The sequence below is a fragment of the Physeter macrocephalus genome, chromosome 13 (assembly GCF_002837175.3).
Source record: "Physeter macrocephalus isolate SW-GA chromosome 13, ASM283717v5, whole genome shotgun sequence".
Classification (NCBI taxonomy): domain Eukaryota; kingdom Metazoa; phylum Chordata; class Mammalia; order Artiodactyla; family Physeteridae; genus Physeter; species Physeter macrocephalus.
In genome coordinates, this window is record NC_041226.1 from 81,683,236 (window position 1) to 81,698,606 (window position 15,371).

Below are 15,371 nucleotides of genomic sequence, written 5' to 3' on the forward strand. Positions count from 1 at the left end.
GGGCCTCCCTCTGCCGTGGCCTCTCCCATTGCGGAGCACAGGCTCCGGACGCGCAGGCTCAGCGGCCACGGCCCACGAGCCCAGCCGCTCCGCGGCATGTGGGATCCTCCCAGACCGGGGCGCGAACCCGGTTTCCCTGCATCGGCAGGTGGACGCGCAACCACTGCGCCACCAGGGAAGCCCGCCTGTATCTACTTTTAAAAGGCAATACAGTACATGGTCTGAGAGTCAAAAAGCTCAAAGACGCACCCAGGGAAAAGTCTCTCCCACGTCCACCATCGTTTAACTTCCAGCACTCCTCCCAGAAGGCATTGCACTGTTGCCAATGGCCTAATTTGTCCTCCCAGGGATAGTTTAATGATCTTTCTACTCATTCTTTAGTTTTCTATTTTACCCAAATGGTCACATATGATAAACACTTCCCTATCCCTTGTTTTTTCCCCCTTAATATATCTTGGAGGTTTTTCCATATCCACATGTAGAATTGCCTTGTTCTTTTAAACAGCTGCATGGTATTCCACTACGTGAGTATGCTGTGACTTCTTTAATCAGTTTCCTACCTGATGGGTTGTTAAATTGTCCCTAAGTTTTGGTTTTGCAGACAATGTCGTAATGACTATCCATATGGGGCAGGGCACTCTGCACACATGCAATATGCACCTCTATGAGAGGTCTCCCAGAATTGGAAGCGTTAGGGCAGAGTATGTACATGTTTAGTTTTGGAAGACATGCCAACTTGCTCAGCATAGAGAGTATATCAACGTCACTCACAAAGACAATATATGAGGAGGCCTGTTTCCCCTACTCTTGCCAACAAAGTGTTGCCAAACTTTTTGATCTTTGCTGCTATATAAAGTGATACCTCACTATTTTAATTTTTATTATGAGTGAAGTTGAGCTTTCTTTCATATGTTTAGAATTCTCTTGCATTTCTTTCCCTATGAAATGTAGTTTCATGTCATTTACCCATTTTTTTCTCTTGAGCCATCAGTCTCTTTATATTGGCTTATTACATCTAAAGGAAATTAGCATCTTATGGTAGATTTCAAATTTCTCCCTAGCTTGTCTTTTGACTTCATTTGCTGTTTGCCTGTCTACATTAAATTGTCTTTAGGTAATGCGAATGCATTGCCTTTATTTTAAAAGTTGAACTTCATTATGGGGAAGGAAAGGTTCAGCTTACGTCATCTCCATTTCAATTGCTTACATGTCACTTGATTTCTCACTTGGGTAGTACTGACTGTTCCCTGTTAGTCGCTCCACTCCTTCCTGAGTCTTGCATCTTCGCACTTTGCACTTACATATTTACACACGTTTCCTTCTACTAGACTGAACATTTCACATGTGCAGAGATTGCTCTCAGGTAGTGTGCATAACTTTTTCACCTTTGCACAGCTAACTGCTGGCACCATGTTGTGCAGATTAAGTCAAGTGAAACATACTTGTCAAATGATGTTTCTTTCTGTGTTCAACTTGTCAAAAAAGGGGTTTCTAACAGCTTTATTGAGATATATTTCACATACCACAAAGTTTAAAGTGTAGAGTTCGTGGCTCTTAGTTTATTCACGGAGCTATGCAGCAACCATTACAATCCATTTTAGAGCATTGTCGTAACCCTGAAAGAAGTCCCGGACCTTTTAGCGGTCCCTTGTCATCCGCCCAACCCCATCCCTCACTCCAGCCCCTGACAACTACTACTCAACTGTCTGTCTATATTGATTTGCCTATTCTGGATATTTCATTTAAATGGTGTTAAAGAAAAAAATATTCAAATGACCTTTGTTAAAGCACAGTAAGATTTTATTAAAAGGTGGAGAACTATCAACACAGGTATAGGGACCATTGAGATGGAAATCCGCAGTGAGGGAGAGATTGGGGTCAACTCAGAACGCAGCATAGGCAAGTGGGAATGTATAGCCAAGGAGCCGGGTGGGGGCCCACCAGTAGGAAGTGGCTAAGAGGAAGCATCAGGGGTTAGGAGGATTCTCCCTGAAGGCGGGCCAGGGTGATCAGATATCACCTGGGAAATTGTAGTGGATGAGGAAGGTACACACAGGGTGGGGGATTCTGGCTAAACTGACTTATCAGAATTCTTGCAAAAACTGGACACTGCAGAAAGGAACATGGAAGTCCAGAAGCCAGACCTAGATGAAAAAAGTTCGGGGGGCCTGGGCAGACTTTCGTCTATGAGAGAATCTGTCAACGGAATCATACAACATGAGGTCCTTTGCGGTTGGCCTCTCTCACTCAGCGTGAGGTCCATACATGTGTCAACAGCTCATTCACTGTTGCTGCTAAATAATATTCCACTGTATGGATCCAAGGTTTTAACAGACCCGCTTTCCCAGTTCTTTCTCGTTTTTGATCACAGCTTCCTCTACCTGAGGTTGAGGAATGAGCCTCTGGGTTTTGCCAAGACAATCTGAAAGGGATACTTGGCCATGGCGACCACAGGCAGAACTTCTACATCACGTGCCGGGACGGCGTGTGCACCCACCGCTCCGCACAACCAGCCTCTGAGGTGGTTACCGCCGTTTTTACACGGGAAACACGAGTCACACTTGGAACCACGGAACCCGCGGGGCCGTAGCTGCCAAGCTCCCGCCTCCGAGTGAGCTAATTAGCGAATCGCGCACGGACACGTCATTGGCTGCGCGTCCGCGGCGGCTTGAGTTGCAGAGGAAAGACGTCTACGGCCGCACGAGAACCCCGGCTACCCAAGGGCCAAGAGAGAACCTCGGTACTAACGGCGCGAAGCCCGTTTCCGTCGCCAGGAGGGACGCGGTTGCTGACGACTTCCGGGGCGGGGCCGGGCCGGGAGCGGAAGTTTCCGGGCAGCGCGGGCTGCCGGGTGGGGTCGGTCCCGGGCTTCGGGCGCGGGGCGGTGGCGGCGCGGGGGCCGGGTCTGCCCGGCGGGCAGCAGGAGGGAGGGTGCGCGCCGGACCCCGGCCACGCAGCCATGAACCTGGAGCGGCTGCGGAAGCGCGTCCGGCAGTACCTGGACCAGGTGGGCGGCCCGAGCCGGGGAGCGCGGGCCGGGGCTCGGGAGGCAGCAGGGGCGGCTGCTGTCGGGGTCTTGGCGGCGCGCGGTCCTAAGGGCCTGGGCTTTGGTTCGGGGTAGAGCCCCCGAAGGGAGGGGTCGAGCCCCCGCCCTCTGCAGCCGGGAGGCTGAGGAACGCTGAGCGTGAAGCCACTAATGTGCGCGGCGAGCCTTACACGTGTTCAAGCCCCGCTCCGCAGCCGGCCCACCCCGGACACAGAGGTGCTCAGTACATACTTCGTGCTAAGTGGAAGTTGAAGGATTATTTTAGGATGAAAGTTGCGGGGTGGCCTTTGAATTTAGCTAGCTAATAGAAAATTTCTGAAAAGTTTAGTTGTTATTCTTATTTGGCCGAATTTAACTGAATAAAGATTAAAAACAAATCTGTAGTCTCAAAATCAGTACTTTAAAAAGTTCCTGTTAACTACACTTTCATTCCCTGTACTCCTCTTGAATGAACAGCAAACAGTGTTTAAGGGAAAGAAATGTTTCCAGAATCAGCAGCATCAGTTTAATCTGCGATGTCACTTAGTTTTTGTAAAATGTATGCTCTCCCAATAAATTGGAAACCAAGAAGGGGAGAGAAAAGCGTGTTCACGGTGAACTTTTCGATGTGAAATGTAGCAGCTGAATGTTTGGCAGCACGCTGAAGGGCTGCATTTTGGTTTGCCATAAGTCAGCTGAATTGAATAAATGCTTTCTGCGCATTTTTTCTCTGGCTCTGGGGATGCAGCGAGGAAGGAGACAGGCCTGGTTCCACCCTCCAGGCATTAACACTGGGCAGATTTGTAACCGTCCCAGAAGCATTCCTCCTCCCAAACTGGCAACAGAGTTGCTGGTTTGCATCCAGGAGGACTGAGGCAAAGACTGAGAACCTTACTAATAGCTAGATGTTGCAAAATGATCACTTAAGTTATCTACTGCTTTAGACACCTGCTGATATAATTTTGCAATGTATAAGTTAAAAAAAAACTACCTTCTTCAACTGTATATATCAAAGGTCTTCCAATAATATTTTTATTGCACCATTGAACTAAAACTCACCTACCTGAGATATAAGATAGAGATATGATTGATAGACCCTTTACTACACGTAAAAAATTATTGTACTGAGATGTTGATTTATTATGTAGCATTCTAATAATATTATGTATCTGTGTAAAACTATCGAAGTAACAGGGCAGTTACCACTTTTTTTGTGTTTGTTTTTGGATACAGCAACAGTATCAGAGTGCTCTATTTTGGGCAGATAAAGTAGCCTCACTCTCTCATGGTAAGTGACAGATTCTAATTTTTTTTTTCTGATTTCTCTATCCTTAAAAAACTTTCTACTTTACCTTGCACCTCTGACCATTTATGTACTTTTCCCTCCAGAGGAGCCCCAGGACATTTACTGGTTGGCTCAGTGTCTTTACCTGACAGCCCAATATCATAGAGCAGCTCATGCACTTCGGTCACGAAAACTGGACAAAGTAAGTGATTGTATGAACCTTAAAGCTCTTTAAAAATGTTATTAGATTAGTATTTTAGGTATATGTTTGTTTTATGTCAAAATATTTTTAAGGATTCAATTTTTCATATTAAATGTAAAGAGAAAGTTTCTTGTGTACGTTTTTTTTTTCTTTGGCCGTGCGGCGCGGCATAAGGGATCTTAGTTCCCTGACGAGGGATCGAACCCGCGCCCCCTGCATTAGAAGCACAGAGTCTTAACCGCTGGACCACCAGGGAAGTCCAAGAGAAAATTTCTTATTCCTAATCTCGGTCACCTTGTTTTTGCTCTAGGCGCAGGGGCTTCAGTAGTTGTGGCATGCAGGCTCCAGAGCTCAGGCTCTGTAGTTGTGGCACACAGGCTTATTTGCTCCATGGCATGTGAGATGTTCCCAGACCAGAAAGATCCTGCAAGAGGTTCCCTGCATTGGCAGGTGGGTTCTTAACCACTGGGCCACCAGGGAAGTCCAAGAGAGAATTTCTTATTCCTAATCTCCGTCACCTTGTTTTTCCCTCCCCCCACCCCCCCGTCTAATCACTAAGTTTTGAAAATTCTGTTTCCTAAATAGCTCTGACAGTATGGATAGTCCGTTCTCTCTCATTACCATTCATACATGTCAGGCCTGTGATTTGTCTGTTTTGTTGTTTTAGCCTCTCTCCTTTCTCTTTTCTCCAGTAACATCTTTCCCACACCCCACCTTCCTTGTCTCCAGTTCATCTTTTAATCTGTCAGAGGGTGGTCTTCCTAAAACAGATCTAATCACATCACTCAGTGTAACTCAGTGATTTCCTGTTGCATACAGGATAAAGTCAGATGCATTCATAGGCACCCCAGGTGCTTCTTGATTTCTCTCCAGTCTGTGTCTGACCCACCACCGCCATCAGTGCATGGAATGTGTATCCAGTCATGCTGACTGCTTGCAGTTCCTTAGATGTGTGACACTTATTCAGACTCAGTGCTGGAATGCTGACCAAGTCCTAAGTCACCCTCTCCCCTGGAGATGTTTTCTTATTCAACGGGTTAGTATTTTTTATGCGATTCTTTCATAGTTTATGAAAGAAATTATGTGCTGTGTTTATGTCTCCCCTGCCACAACCTCCTTGAGGGCAGGTCCCTATTCCTTTTTGAATACTTGGTGACTGGTAAACAGTAGGTTCATGATGAATATGGGTTAAAAGGACTGTTTTTTTCCTCTGCGAGAGTCAAAGAGGAATATTATGAAAATGGCTCTTTCTTCACTTCGTGCTTGTGGTTTGCTTTTTGATTCAAGGTGCACATTAGCTTGATCACTTTTTTAATAGATTAATTTCTTTCCTAGTTGTATGAAGCGTGTCGCTACCTTGCAGCTAGATGCCATGTAAGTGTGCCCTCGGTTTGTTTTATTTGATAAAGGTTTAATGACGTGAATGTTACACATCCCTCCCATGAGTGTGAGAATTCAAAATACTGACTCTCCATTTTCTAAAAGCTCATATGCGTGAAGAAAATTCTACTTTAGACGTTTTAAATTTAAGTAATGAGTGGGTATAATATTTATTACCCTTTTAAAATCTACCGCGCTTGTGTGCGTATCTAGCATCAGAAGTCATGGTTGACAAATGCTATTTCTGTTTTCTGCACAGTTTGCTGCAAAAGAACATCAGCAGGCTCTTGATATTCTTGAGATGGAGGAGCCGATCAACAAAAGACTGTTTGAGAAATGCTTGAAGGATGAAAGTAGCTTGAAAGACCCCTCCAGTGACTGGGAGATGTCACAGTCCTCAGTAAGCAATACTGTAATAAGCATGCTTGCGTAACATCAGTAAGAATTGCCCACGTGATAGGCGAATGTAAATCACCTTCTTTTACTTGAGTACAGTCATGTTAAAATAGTTTGATTGCCAACTTACTTAATTTTCCCAACCCAAGCAGATTCTGAGACGTTTCTGAGCCATCACTTAGAAGTTGTAATTGTGTCCTCAGATGCTTGAATCTGAAATAGGCAGACTTAAGCTCTTTCTTCTTACTTTTTTTTTTTTTTTTTTTTTTTTTTGCGGTACGCGGGCCTCTCACTGTTGTGGCCTCTCCCGTTGCGGAGCGCAGGCTCAGCGGCCATGGCTCACGGGCCCAGCTGCTCCGCGGCATGTGGGATCTTCCCGGACCGGGGCACGAACCCGCGTCCCCTGCAGCGGCAGGCGGACTCTCAACCACTGCGCCACCAGGGAAGCCCTCTTCTTACATTTGATACCTTAAACTCCTCCCCACAGGTGGAATAATATTTTCCCTTCTTACTGTATTTCAACAGTGTTTTGTACTTACCCCCAAGAAACCTTGATTACCTTAGACTGTTTCTTTCCGGGGAGTGGTGTGGTGTTACTGTTTATGTTATTTTGTGTATTTCAATTTGTATACTTCATACCTGCATAAAATTGCAAATTCCTTGCTGGCAGAGATTATACTGACACAATGTGACATGATAAATAACATCCACGGTCAGATTGCTAATCTGGACTGTTACTCTTTCTTTTTTTTAACAGCTTTCTTGAGATGTAATTCACATAGCATGCAATTCATGCATTTGAAGTGCATAGTACCTCGGTTTTTAATATATTCGTTGAGCGGTACAACCCTTACCACAGTCAATTTGAGAACTTTTTTTTTTTTACTTCAGCGAGAAACCCTGTACCCTTTAGCTGTTACCCACCAATCCCCCATTTCCCAGTTGTTCTTTATAACATGTCTATGAAGGAACTTGGCTACTCTACTGTTCATCTCAAGAAGGTGGGAATACTATACATTCTTAGGTTTTTTTCTTTTTAAGAAGCACATTTTTTTGTGAAGAAATACACTTATGAGGGAGTTGAGGATTATCATTATTCTTGGACCTCTTATCCATTAACTGCTAAGAAATGCATGATTTATTTGTAATGCATTATTTATTTTATGAGTTTACCTTTTTTAATAACTCATAGGATACTGCATAGGTCTAAGATTCTCGCTCACGGGCCCAGCCGCTCCGCGGCATGTGGGCTCTTCCCGGACTGGGGCATGAACCCGCGTCCCCTGCATCGGCAGGCGGATTCTCAATCGCTGCGCCACCACGGAAGCCCATCCTCTTACTATTTTTGAATTGTGATTTTATGATGAATCCCATTACCAATTTTATTTATTTGTTTTTTTAGTGGTTTGAGAGACGGCAATTTTTATTTATTTATTTGTTTTTATTTTTGGCTGCGTTGGGTCTTCGTTGCTGCGCGCAGGCTTTCTCTAGTTGAGGTTAGCGGGGGCTACGTTTGGTTGCGGTGCACGGGCTTCTCATTGCGGTGGCTTCTCTAGTTGCGGAGCATGGGCTCTAGGTGTGAGGGCTTCAGTAGTTGTGGCTCTCGGGCTCTTGAGCACAGGACCAGTAGTTGTGGCGCACAGGCTTAGTTTGCTCCCTGGCATGTGGGATCTTCCCGGACCAGGGCTCGAACCTGTGTCCCCTGCATTGGCAGGCGGATTCTTAACCACTGTGCCACCAGGGAAGTCCCCATTACCAATTTTAGCTGCATCTCTGGACCATCTTTAAGCTCACTTATTTGTTTTTTTGAGGTTCAGAATCTGGAACATAAATCAGATTTCTGCATCCTCCTGTTAATGGTAGTAGTGAGGTGGCTGCTGTGTGAGCAGCCTACCATGTGCTGGCTACAGATGGTACCACCTCTGATCCTTACAGAACCTGTGAGTTAGATGAGGGGAGGAAACTGAGTCACGATAGGTTAGAGCATTGTCCAGGGTCACTCGTAAGTGTCACAGCTGGGATTTGAGCACAGGTCTGTCCAGTTCCCAAAGGCCATGCTCCTAACCCCGTGCTGCATTGCTGCCGGTTTTCTAATATTTACTAAGGTTCGTTCATTGCGATCTACCTCAGACGGTCTTCGTGTTTGATTTAATATACGTATGCTCTGTATGCTGTCTCTAAATCATTACCCTATTTGAGACAGAACAAGTAATGAACAAAGTAGCAGTAACGTGTAAGCTAGTTATAAAGGTTTGTTGAAGTGAGGAGAGCCTAAGGAAGATAGATGAGAGAACTTTTACTTTGCTTTTATGTTTCTATTAATTTATATTGTGTCTGACATCGGATGGAGCACATCCTTTTAGATGTAAAAAAAAAAAGTCTTAGCCTTCAGACAATATATGATTTTTGATAAAAAATTAATTTCAGTAGTGCTGACTTAGTATGTCATTCATCATTTTTCCAACAGATAAAGAGTTCTATTTGTCTTTTACGAGGAAAAATCTATGATGCTCTAGATAACCGAACCCTCGCTACTTACAGCTATAAAGAAGCTTTGAAGCTTGACGTCTACTGCTTTGAAGCATTTGATCTTTTAACGTCACACCACATGTTGACAGCCCAAGAAGGTTTGGAAACCCAGGTGTTTTTATGTTTAGCACAATTAATACTGTTTGGATTTTTTTTTTTCCGAAATCTATAGAATCAAGAGCAGGCTATTATGTACAGGTTTAAATAAACCTATTAACTTCCTTCATATCTTCAAACGTGAAGCACGTTGCAAAATACAATATCGTGCAGTGCTTCTTGCAGTCAGAATCTTCAGGGATTGTGATGCGATGAGTGATTTAAAGTTGTAAAGAATTCAGGATCTGATTCAGTGATTTCCAACATGGCTGCACTTTAAACCCTCAGGAGTTTTAAAAACATCATTGTGCAGGTCCTAACTCCAGACCAGTCGAATCAGAATCTGGTGGTGGGGCCCTGGCATCAGATGGTTTACAGCTCCCAGATGATCCTAAGGTCCATCAAGGGCTGAGAACCACTGACCTAGTATGTTGCCAGTGGTGTGAGGTGGATAAACAAGAGAGACAGAGAAAGTGGAGATGTTGTGTAAATGGCATTCAGACATTTTAGCCTAATGCGTGGTTCTCAACCAGGGTGATTTTGCCCCGTAGAGGACATTTGGCGGTGTCTGGGGAGAGTTTCATTGTCACAACTTGCAGGTGGGTGGGGCGTGGGTGGTTGCTGCTGGCATCTAGTGGGTAGAGGCCAGAGGTCCTGCAAACATCCTGCAGTGCGTAGGACAGCCAGCACGGCAGAGAATTGTCCCCACGGTGTCCGTAGTGCTGAGGGTGGGAAAGTGGCTTGGTGGTTCTGAAGTCTGGCGATGACTAGAGTTGCCTGGCAGGGTCGTGCAGAGCCCTCAAGGTGATTCTTATGACCTGGGTCTGGAACCACTGTCTTAGTTTTCTCCAGTTCATTCTACCTTGTTATTTTCTCTTTTGAGCTCAATTTACTTAAACCAAGAACTATGGAAGAATATTTTTCATTGCTGATTTTTTTTCCCCATAAATACTGTGAGGACGTTCCTTTTTTCTCAACATTTTTTAGAAAAAGAACTTCTTGAATCACTACCTCTTAGCAAGCTCTGTACTGAAGAACAAGAATTGCTACGTTTTCTATTTGAGAACAAATTGAAAAAGGTAAGTAAAAACAGAAAGTTAGTATTTGCTTTGTATAAGCATCTTATTTCATTAAATGTGTCCTCTATTCTTTCACAGGTTAAGAATTTAGAAATTAATTTTTATCAGTTTAGCACATTTGCAAGAACAGATTTAGATTATTTAAAATATATGATGTGATTCCTGAAAAAGCTTCCCCAAATATCTGTCTTCCTCCCAGGAACTACTCATACTTTTAAAAGATTGAATCAATGATGTGTGAAAATGAGGATTTTTTCCTCATGCTTCGTGAACTACTATTTTGTAAAATACTTCCTGCCATGGAATTCTGTGATAAAATTGAGAAGAGAATTAGACTTGCCGAGAGGAGTACTGGTGATACTTGAAATTAGAAAAGTTTCGAGCATCTCACAGGGGTCATTGTGTTCAACCTTGAAACATTTGGGCCAAGTTGAGTCTGCCTTTTGGTTCGGTGCTGCACACTGAGTCATGTTTGCATTTCTCTGTTCCAGTATAATAAACCCAGTGAAACTGTCATCCCCGAGTCTGTAGATGGTTTGCAGGAGAATCTGGATGTGGTCGTGTCGTTAGCTGAAAGACATTATTATAACTGTGATTTTAAAATGTGCTACAAGCTGACTTCTGTGTAAGTACATCCACTTATTTTTGTGTTACATGAGAAATGTGTGAGACCTGCTTTCTGAAAAATGTCAAACTGATGGATGGTCATCTAAGCTGCCTTGTCCATTTGCAGAATACGGGGCGGGGGTGTCATCTCAAAAGAGCAATTTACTGACACAGGTGTATGCACATTTGTTGCTTTATTCTATTAACTCGGGAGTAGCCGTGTCCCTCCCAGGAGATAATTTGCAAGTTTGAGAATACCGTCTGGCACATAGTTTTATAAAGTCCGTTCTTTGTTAAAGCAGAGGCTAATAAAATCCTATAGGTACTGGGTGCCAGGCTCACTAACTGGCCAAGCCTCCTCCCCCAGCACCAGTCTCTCCACGTGCATAGTTCACGCTTGTCCTTTACATGTACTGTTTTTCATGGATCTTTGGGGTTGCTTAAAATCCTTGAATTCGCTAAAATTTTAATTGACAGATAGTTAAGATTCATTTAATATTTCATATTATTTTTGATCCTTCTAAATAATTAGACCACTTATTTTATGTGGTACAGTTCTGTTAGTTTAAAGTAAATGTATGTGATGATGTTTATTTTTATTGCTTCTGAATAAATCAGGATTTTCCCGTTCATTTAAAACCTAATCATTGCCTTAACTGAACAAGTCTCAAGATAATGGAGTTAAGAAAGTAAAAATGTATTATAGCCCACAGTATCGTATGTGATGTGGTAATGACTGTTTGAACAAGCATAGCTAATTGCAATGAGTGCTGTTACATACTGTTTGTGCGTGTGTACATAGTGTGTTTCTTTAACTTTCAGAGTAATGGAAAAAGATCCTTTCCATGCAAATTGTTTACCTGTACATATAGGGACACTTGTGGAGCTGAATAAAGCAAATGGTAAGAATTTTTAAAAATTAAAATAATAATTTTTAAGACAAAAAATATTCTGTAACTCTGGAAATTCTGTCTCACAAATCCTGGATAATTCAGATTGTGGGTTAACAACTGGGGGTAGAAATGCTTATCCAGGTAACCAGCAGTCTCTTCTGTTATCCCAGCAGAACACACTGTTTCTATATCCCTAATTCCTACTTCCTTTTCTCAGATGTAATTTGTGCTCCAAGGTATGTTAGCTTTAGAGCATTGGGTGGCAGGTGTGCCTTTTTTCTTTTTCTTGTAAAATCCATAAGAGAGCTGGTATGGCAGGAGTCAGTAACTGTTTAGAAACTGGACTGGAAGGGGGCAGATTCTTTGCCCACGTTTTCCCTATTCTAGAAACATTTACAGGGTTTGGACTATATTTTCCCTTAAATCTTCTAAACTGACTCGTCAGCTCGGCCAGGAGGAAAACTAGCCAGGCGCCCCCGCTCTGGGCCCCTGCTGCTCGCGGCATGGCCTGCGGACCAGCGGCCTCGCGCCTCCGGGAAGCTTGCTGGAGGTGCAGGCTCTCTAGCCGCCCCGGCCTGTTGAGCCCTAGGAGACGTTGCTGTGACATGCCGGGACTTTGTGTTACTCAGGAGCACATCATCTTTCTGGTTCCATAAACGGGAGGCTTTGGTCAACCAGATTGGCTGTGGGTGGTCAAGACGGTCTGTACTAGGCCTGTGGAGTAAGAAACCTGGGCTTTAAGACAGGCGAGGCCCCTTGAAATAGCCTCTTAAGCACGTGGAATGCTTTGTCGTGTGCCTCTCATCCAGGCTGCTAGTCACTCGATAAGCGCTCAGCGCCCACTTAGTGCCTGGAGTGGGGTGAGGGATTGGATGTGGGGGTACGTGAAACAGCCGTAGTATCTGCTCCGTGGAGTTTCTATGTGGCATTAGGTAAATGGATTTTGTATCCGGGAAGAAAGAAAAGTATGAAATCATTGCTGCGAGAACAAGATTTATATGATTGTGAAGAGCTGTAACTGGGGGAAACTCGTAACTTAAAGTTCATTTGCTGTGAATAATTTTATTCTTTTCTTTCTTTTTCTCTAATGTAGAACTTTTCTATCTTTCTCATAAATTGGTGGATTTATATCCTAGTAATCCTGTAAGTAAATATAAACTTTTTTTTTCCCTTATAGTGTCTTTTTTCTTACCTGAACTTTCAGAAAATACTTAACAGGTGTTTAGACAGAGGCTAAATTTAAATTCAAGCAAATAATGTTTTATTTTAAGGTGCTGGAGCAGAATCTCCTAGTTCTTACGATAATTAGAAGCAGCATTCACTTTTTCAATTCATGAAAGTATGTATTTTTTGGTATATAACTTGAAAATCTTTATTTTTTATGATTACAGAAATTATATATGCTTATTATTTTGAAACAGCTAACATACCGAAAAATTAAATATTGCAAGTGAAAGTCATACTCATACGTCTCACAAGCAATGCTAATAACTGCTTGGTAGCTTTCTCGCATTACATGTATGATAACTTACTGACTTATGCACTGAATTGAATCCTTGTGTCTTCCAAACTGCCGTGGGTCAGAATGAAGACCTAGAAATTGAAAATGGAATCAGGAACCATGTCCTTAAAGACAAAAGTCAGGGGTCAGGGTTTAAGTCTCAGGCAAGAATCTGCACCCCAGACCAGTGTGAAAACAATTTATAAAGAGGCGAAACCAGTGCAAGAGAAGTCAGCTAAAGAGGTGGAATCTGTAGAACCAAGGTGGGGCGGGGAAGACACAGTGCAGGTGGGAGGCTGGGACTCAGGCTGGCTTTGCAGTAGGAAGAGATTCAGGTGCTGCAGGGGTGCAGTGGTAAGCACCTGGGCAAGAGCTGTAGAGAAGCTGGTCTCGTCATCCAGGGCCCTTAGGAGACAGCCTGTCTCTCAGACGTTTCTGACTTGAACTAGAATGTATGCGGGGACCTCTGACTTGTTACAGATTCCCGGTTCAAGGTTAAGCGTCTTTGGTCATGGTACGTTTTAAACTTTTTAGGTGTCTTGGTTTGCAGTGGGATGCTATTATCTCATGGTCGGTCATAAAAATGAACATGCCAGAAGATATCTCAGGTATGAACTTATTATCTTCCTCCCTCTGTAGTGAGCCTACAGGAAGTAATTTCTTGGTCATCTGCTTTAATGCAGTAATTAGTAGTACTTTAAAAGCAGTATGAAAGAGTAAATGTTTCCTTCAGATTCCATTCAGTCGCGTCCATTATTTACCCTGCTCTTTATAAGATGCCATGAGGGGAGATAAAGGTAGTCAGTGGTATAGACCTCGTCCTCAAGGAGCTTATGATGTATTTAAACTTCTATTTATAAATGAGAATAAATATGAAAAAATAGGAAATAATACAAAATATTTTGAAAGTTTTTTTATTTATAGAGATACTATTAACCTCTTACTCTTAGGACTTCTTTTGTTAATAGTTGTGAAATTACATGACACTTTATGTGAGGTTAGGGTCACTAAATGTGACTATAAAACAGAATTCCTGGCATAGTGAACTGGTTTATGTAAGGATCTGCTGTGGTTTTAGCTTGAGGAACTCCGTGCAGCCCAATCAAGCTACTTAACCAGTGCTATTCAGTTACACAAGTACAGAAATAGGAAAAAATTAGGGCGAGCGCTCTGATTAGTTGACTGTTAAGCATTCTAGGGAAAGGATGCTCGTGTCCTTCGGGAGCAGCATGCCGCGCGTTCGATGGTCCCTTTGAACCGCGCTGCTTTGACTCAGTGCTTTTTCGGTGATGGATTCCGCAGGGAACAGGGAGCATGTGGGTAAAGGAAAACTTCGAAAGTAAAATGCTAGGAAGTGGGAATCTCACCTCCTGTATTTTCTATGTTTTGTGATGTGTTCTCTTTATTCCTTACTGTGGCTCACCTAGTTGAAGACTGTTTAAGACTACGTAAATAGTCCGGCCCATGGAACCAGCATGAATCTCTTAATCTGTAGGACGGCACTTAATCTTTCCAGCCTCAGTATACTTATCGGTAAAATATAAATAGTAATTTATCTTGAAGGTTATGAGGATTAGGTGATGCATATAAGACACAAAACAGGCCTTCATTAAGTGGTTGCTGCTACCACCGTTTATCTACTAGGTTTTGAAATGAAGCTCCTGGATTAAGTAATATTTGTAAATTCTATACAGAAAGCTAATGGGTTCCACTATAGTACCTAAGAAGTTGTGGACCTCTCCTAAAATTACTTAAAAATTTGCTTGTACTAGTAAACATTTTGTTTCAAGTGAATTAACATAAATGTTACATTAGTGTTTAATATGTTGACAACTCGTTCATTAACTCTGATGTCCCTGAAACCATGAACTTACATAAAATTAACCTAACAATTTAAGAATAAATATTACACGCTTGAATGAAATCTCTTGTTTTAGCAAAGCTACGACGCTGGAGAAGACCTACGGGCCGGCGTGGATCGCGTACGGGCATTCGTTCGCAGTTGAGAGTGAGCACGACCAAGCGATGGCTGCTTACTTCACGGCAGCGCAGCTGATGAAAGGGTGCGCAGAGCAGGTTGATTAAGCATAGCAAAATTTTATTATTACTATCTCTGCCATTTGGTTGTTAAACTAAACAAAAGAATGATGTATCATGTTAGTAGCTTGTGATTGTGAAATAACTGTGGAAGTGAGAGGGAAAGAAGCTGGTGTAGTGATTTTGCCTAGCAGTTTATCTTAGCCAGTACAAAAGGGGACTAGCAGGTTAGGCTAAGGGAACAGAATAGGATGGAAGCTGTTTTTCACATGTTCATATAAGAGTGAAAGTATTCGTGAGCAAAGTTATTATTTATATCCTACTTATGTCCAGAAGGTATTT

General features: G+C 42.9%; 1 protein-coding gene across 3 annotated transcripts in view; it reads left to right on the plus strand.

Moving 5' to 3' along the window:
- Nucleotides 1-2,861: 2,861 nt before the first annotated feature.
- Nucleotides 2,862-15,371, plus strand: part of CDC16 (cell division cycle 16) — a 32,909-nt gene continuing 20,399 nt past the window's right edge. For 2 of the 3 annotated variants that reach the window (XM_007127261.4, XM_007127263.4), the window contains exons 1-12: nt 2,862-3,007; nt 4,259-4,313; nt 4,415-4,512; nt 5,848-5,886; nt 6,152-6,292; nt 8,756-8,915; nt 9,901-9,992; nt 10,484-10,617; nt 11,421-11,500; nt 12,585-12,634; nt 13,527-13,600; nt 14,930-15,055. In XM_007127261.4, the coding sequence (XP_007127323.1) occupies nt 2,960-3,007; nt 4,259-4,313; nt 4,415-4,512; nt 5,848-5,886; nt 6,152-6,292; nt 8,756-8,915; nt 9,901-9,992; nt 10,484-10,617; nt 11,421-11,500; nt 12,585-12,634; nt 13,527-13,600; nt 14,930-15,055 (1,097 nt within the window). In that variant the 5' untranslated portion in view covers nt 2,862-2,959. Of the gene's footprint in view, nt 3,008-4,255; nt 4,314-4,414; nt 4,513-5,385; nt 5,549-5,847; nt 5,887-6,151; nt 6,293-8,755; nt 8,916-9,900; nt 9,993-10,483; nt 10,618-11,420; nt 11,501-12,584; nt 12,635-13,526; nt 13,601-14,929; nt 15,056-15,371 lie in introns of those variants that run through there. The other variant, XM_007127262.4, reaches the window with a different exon arrangement.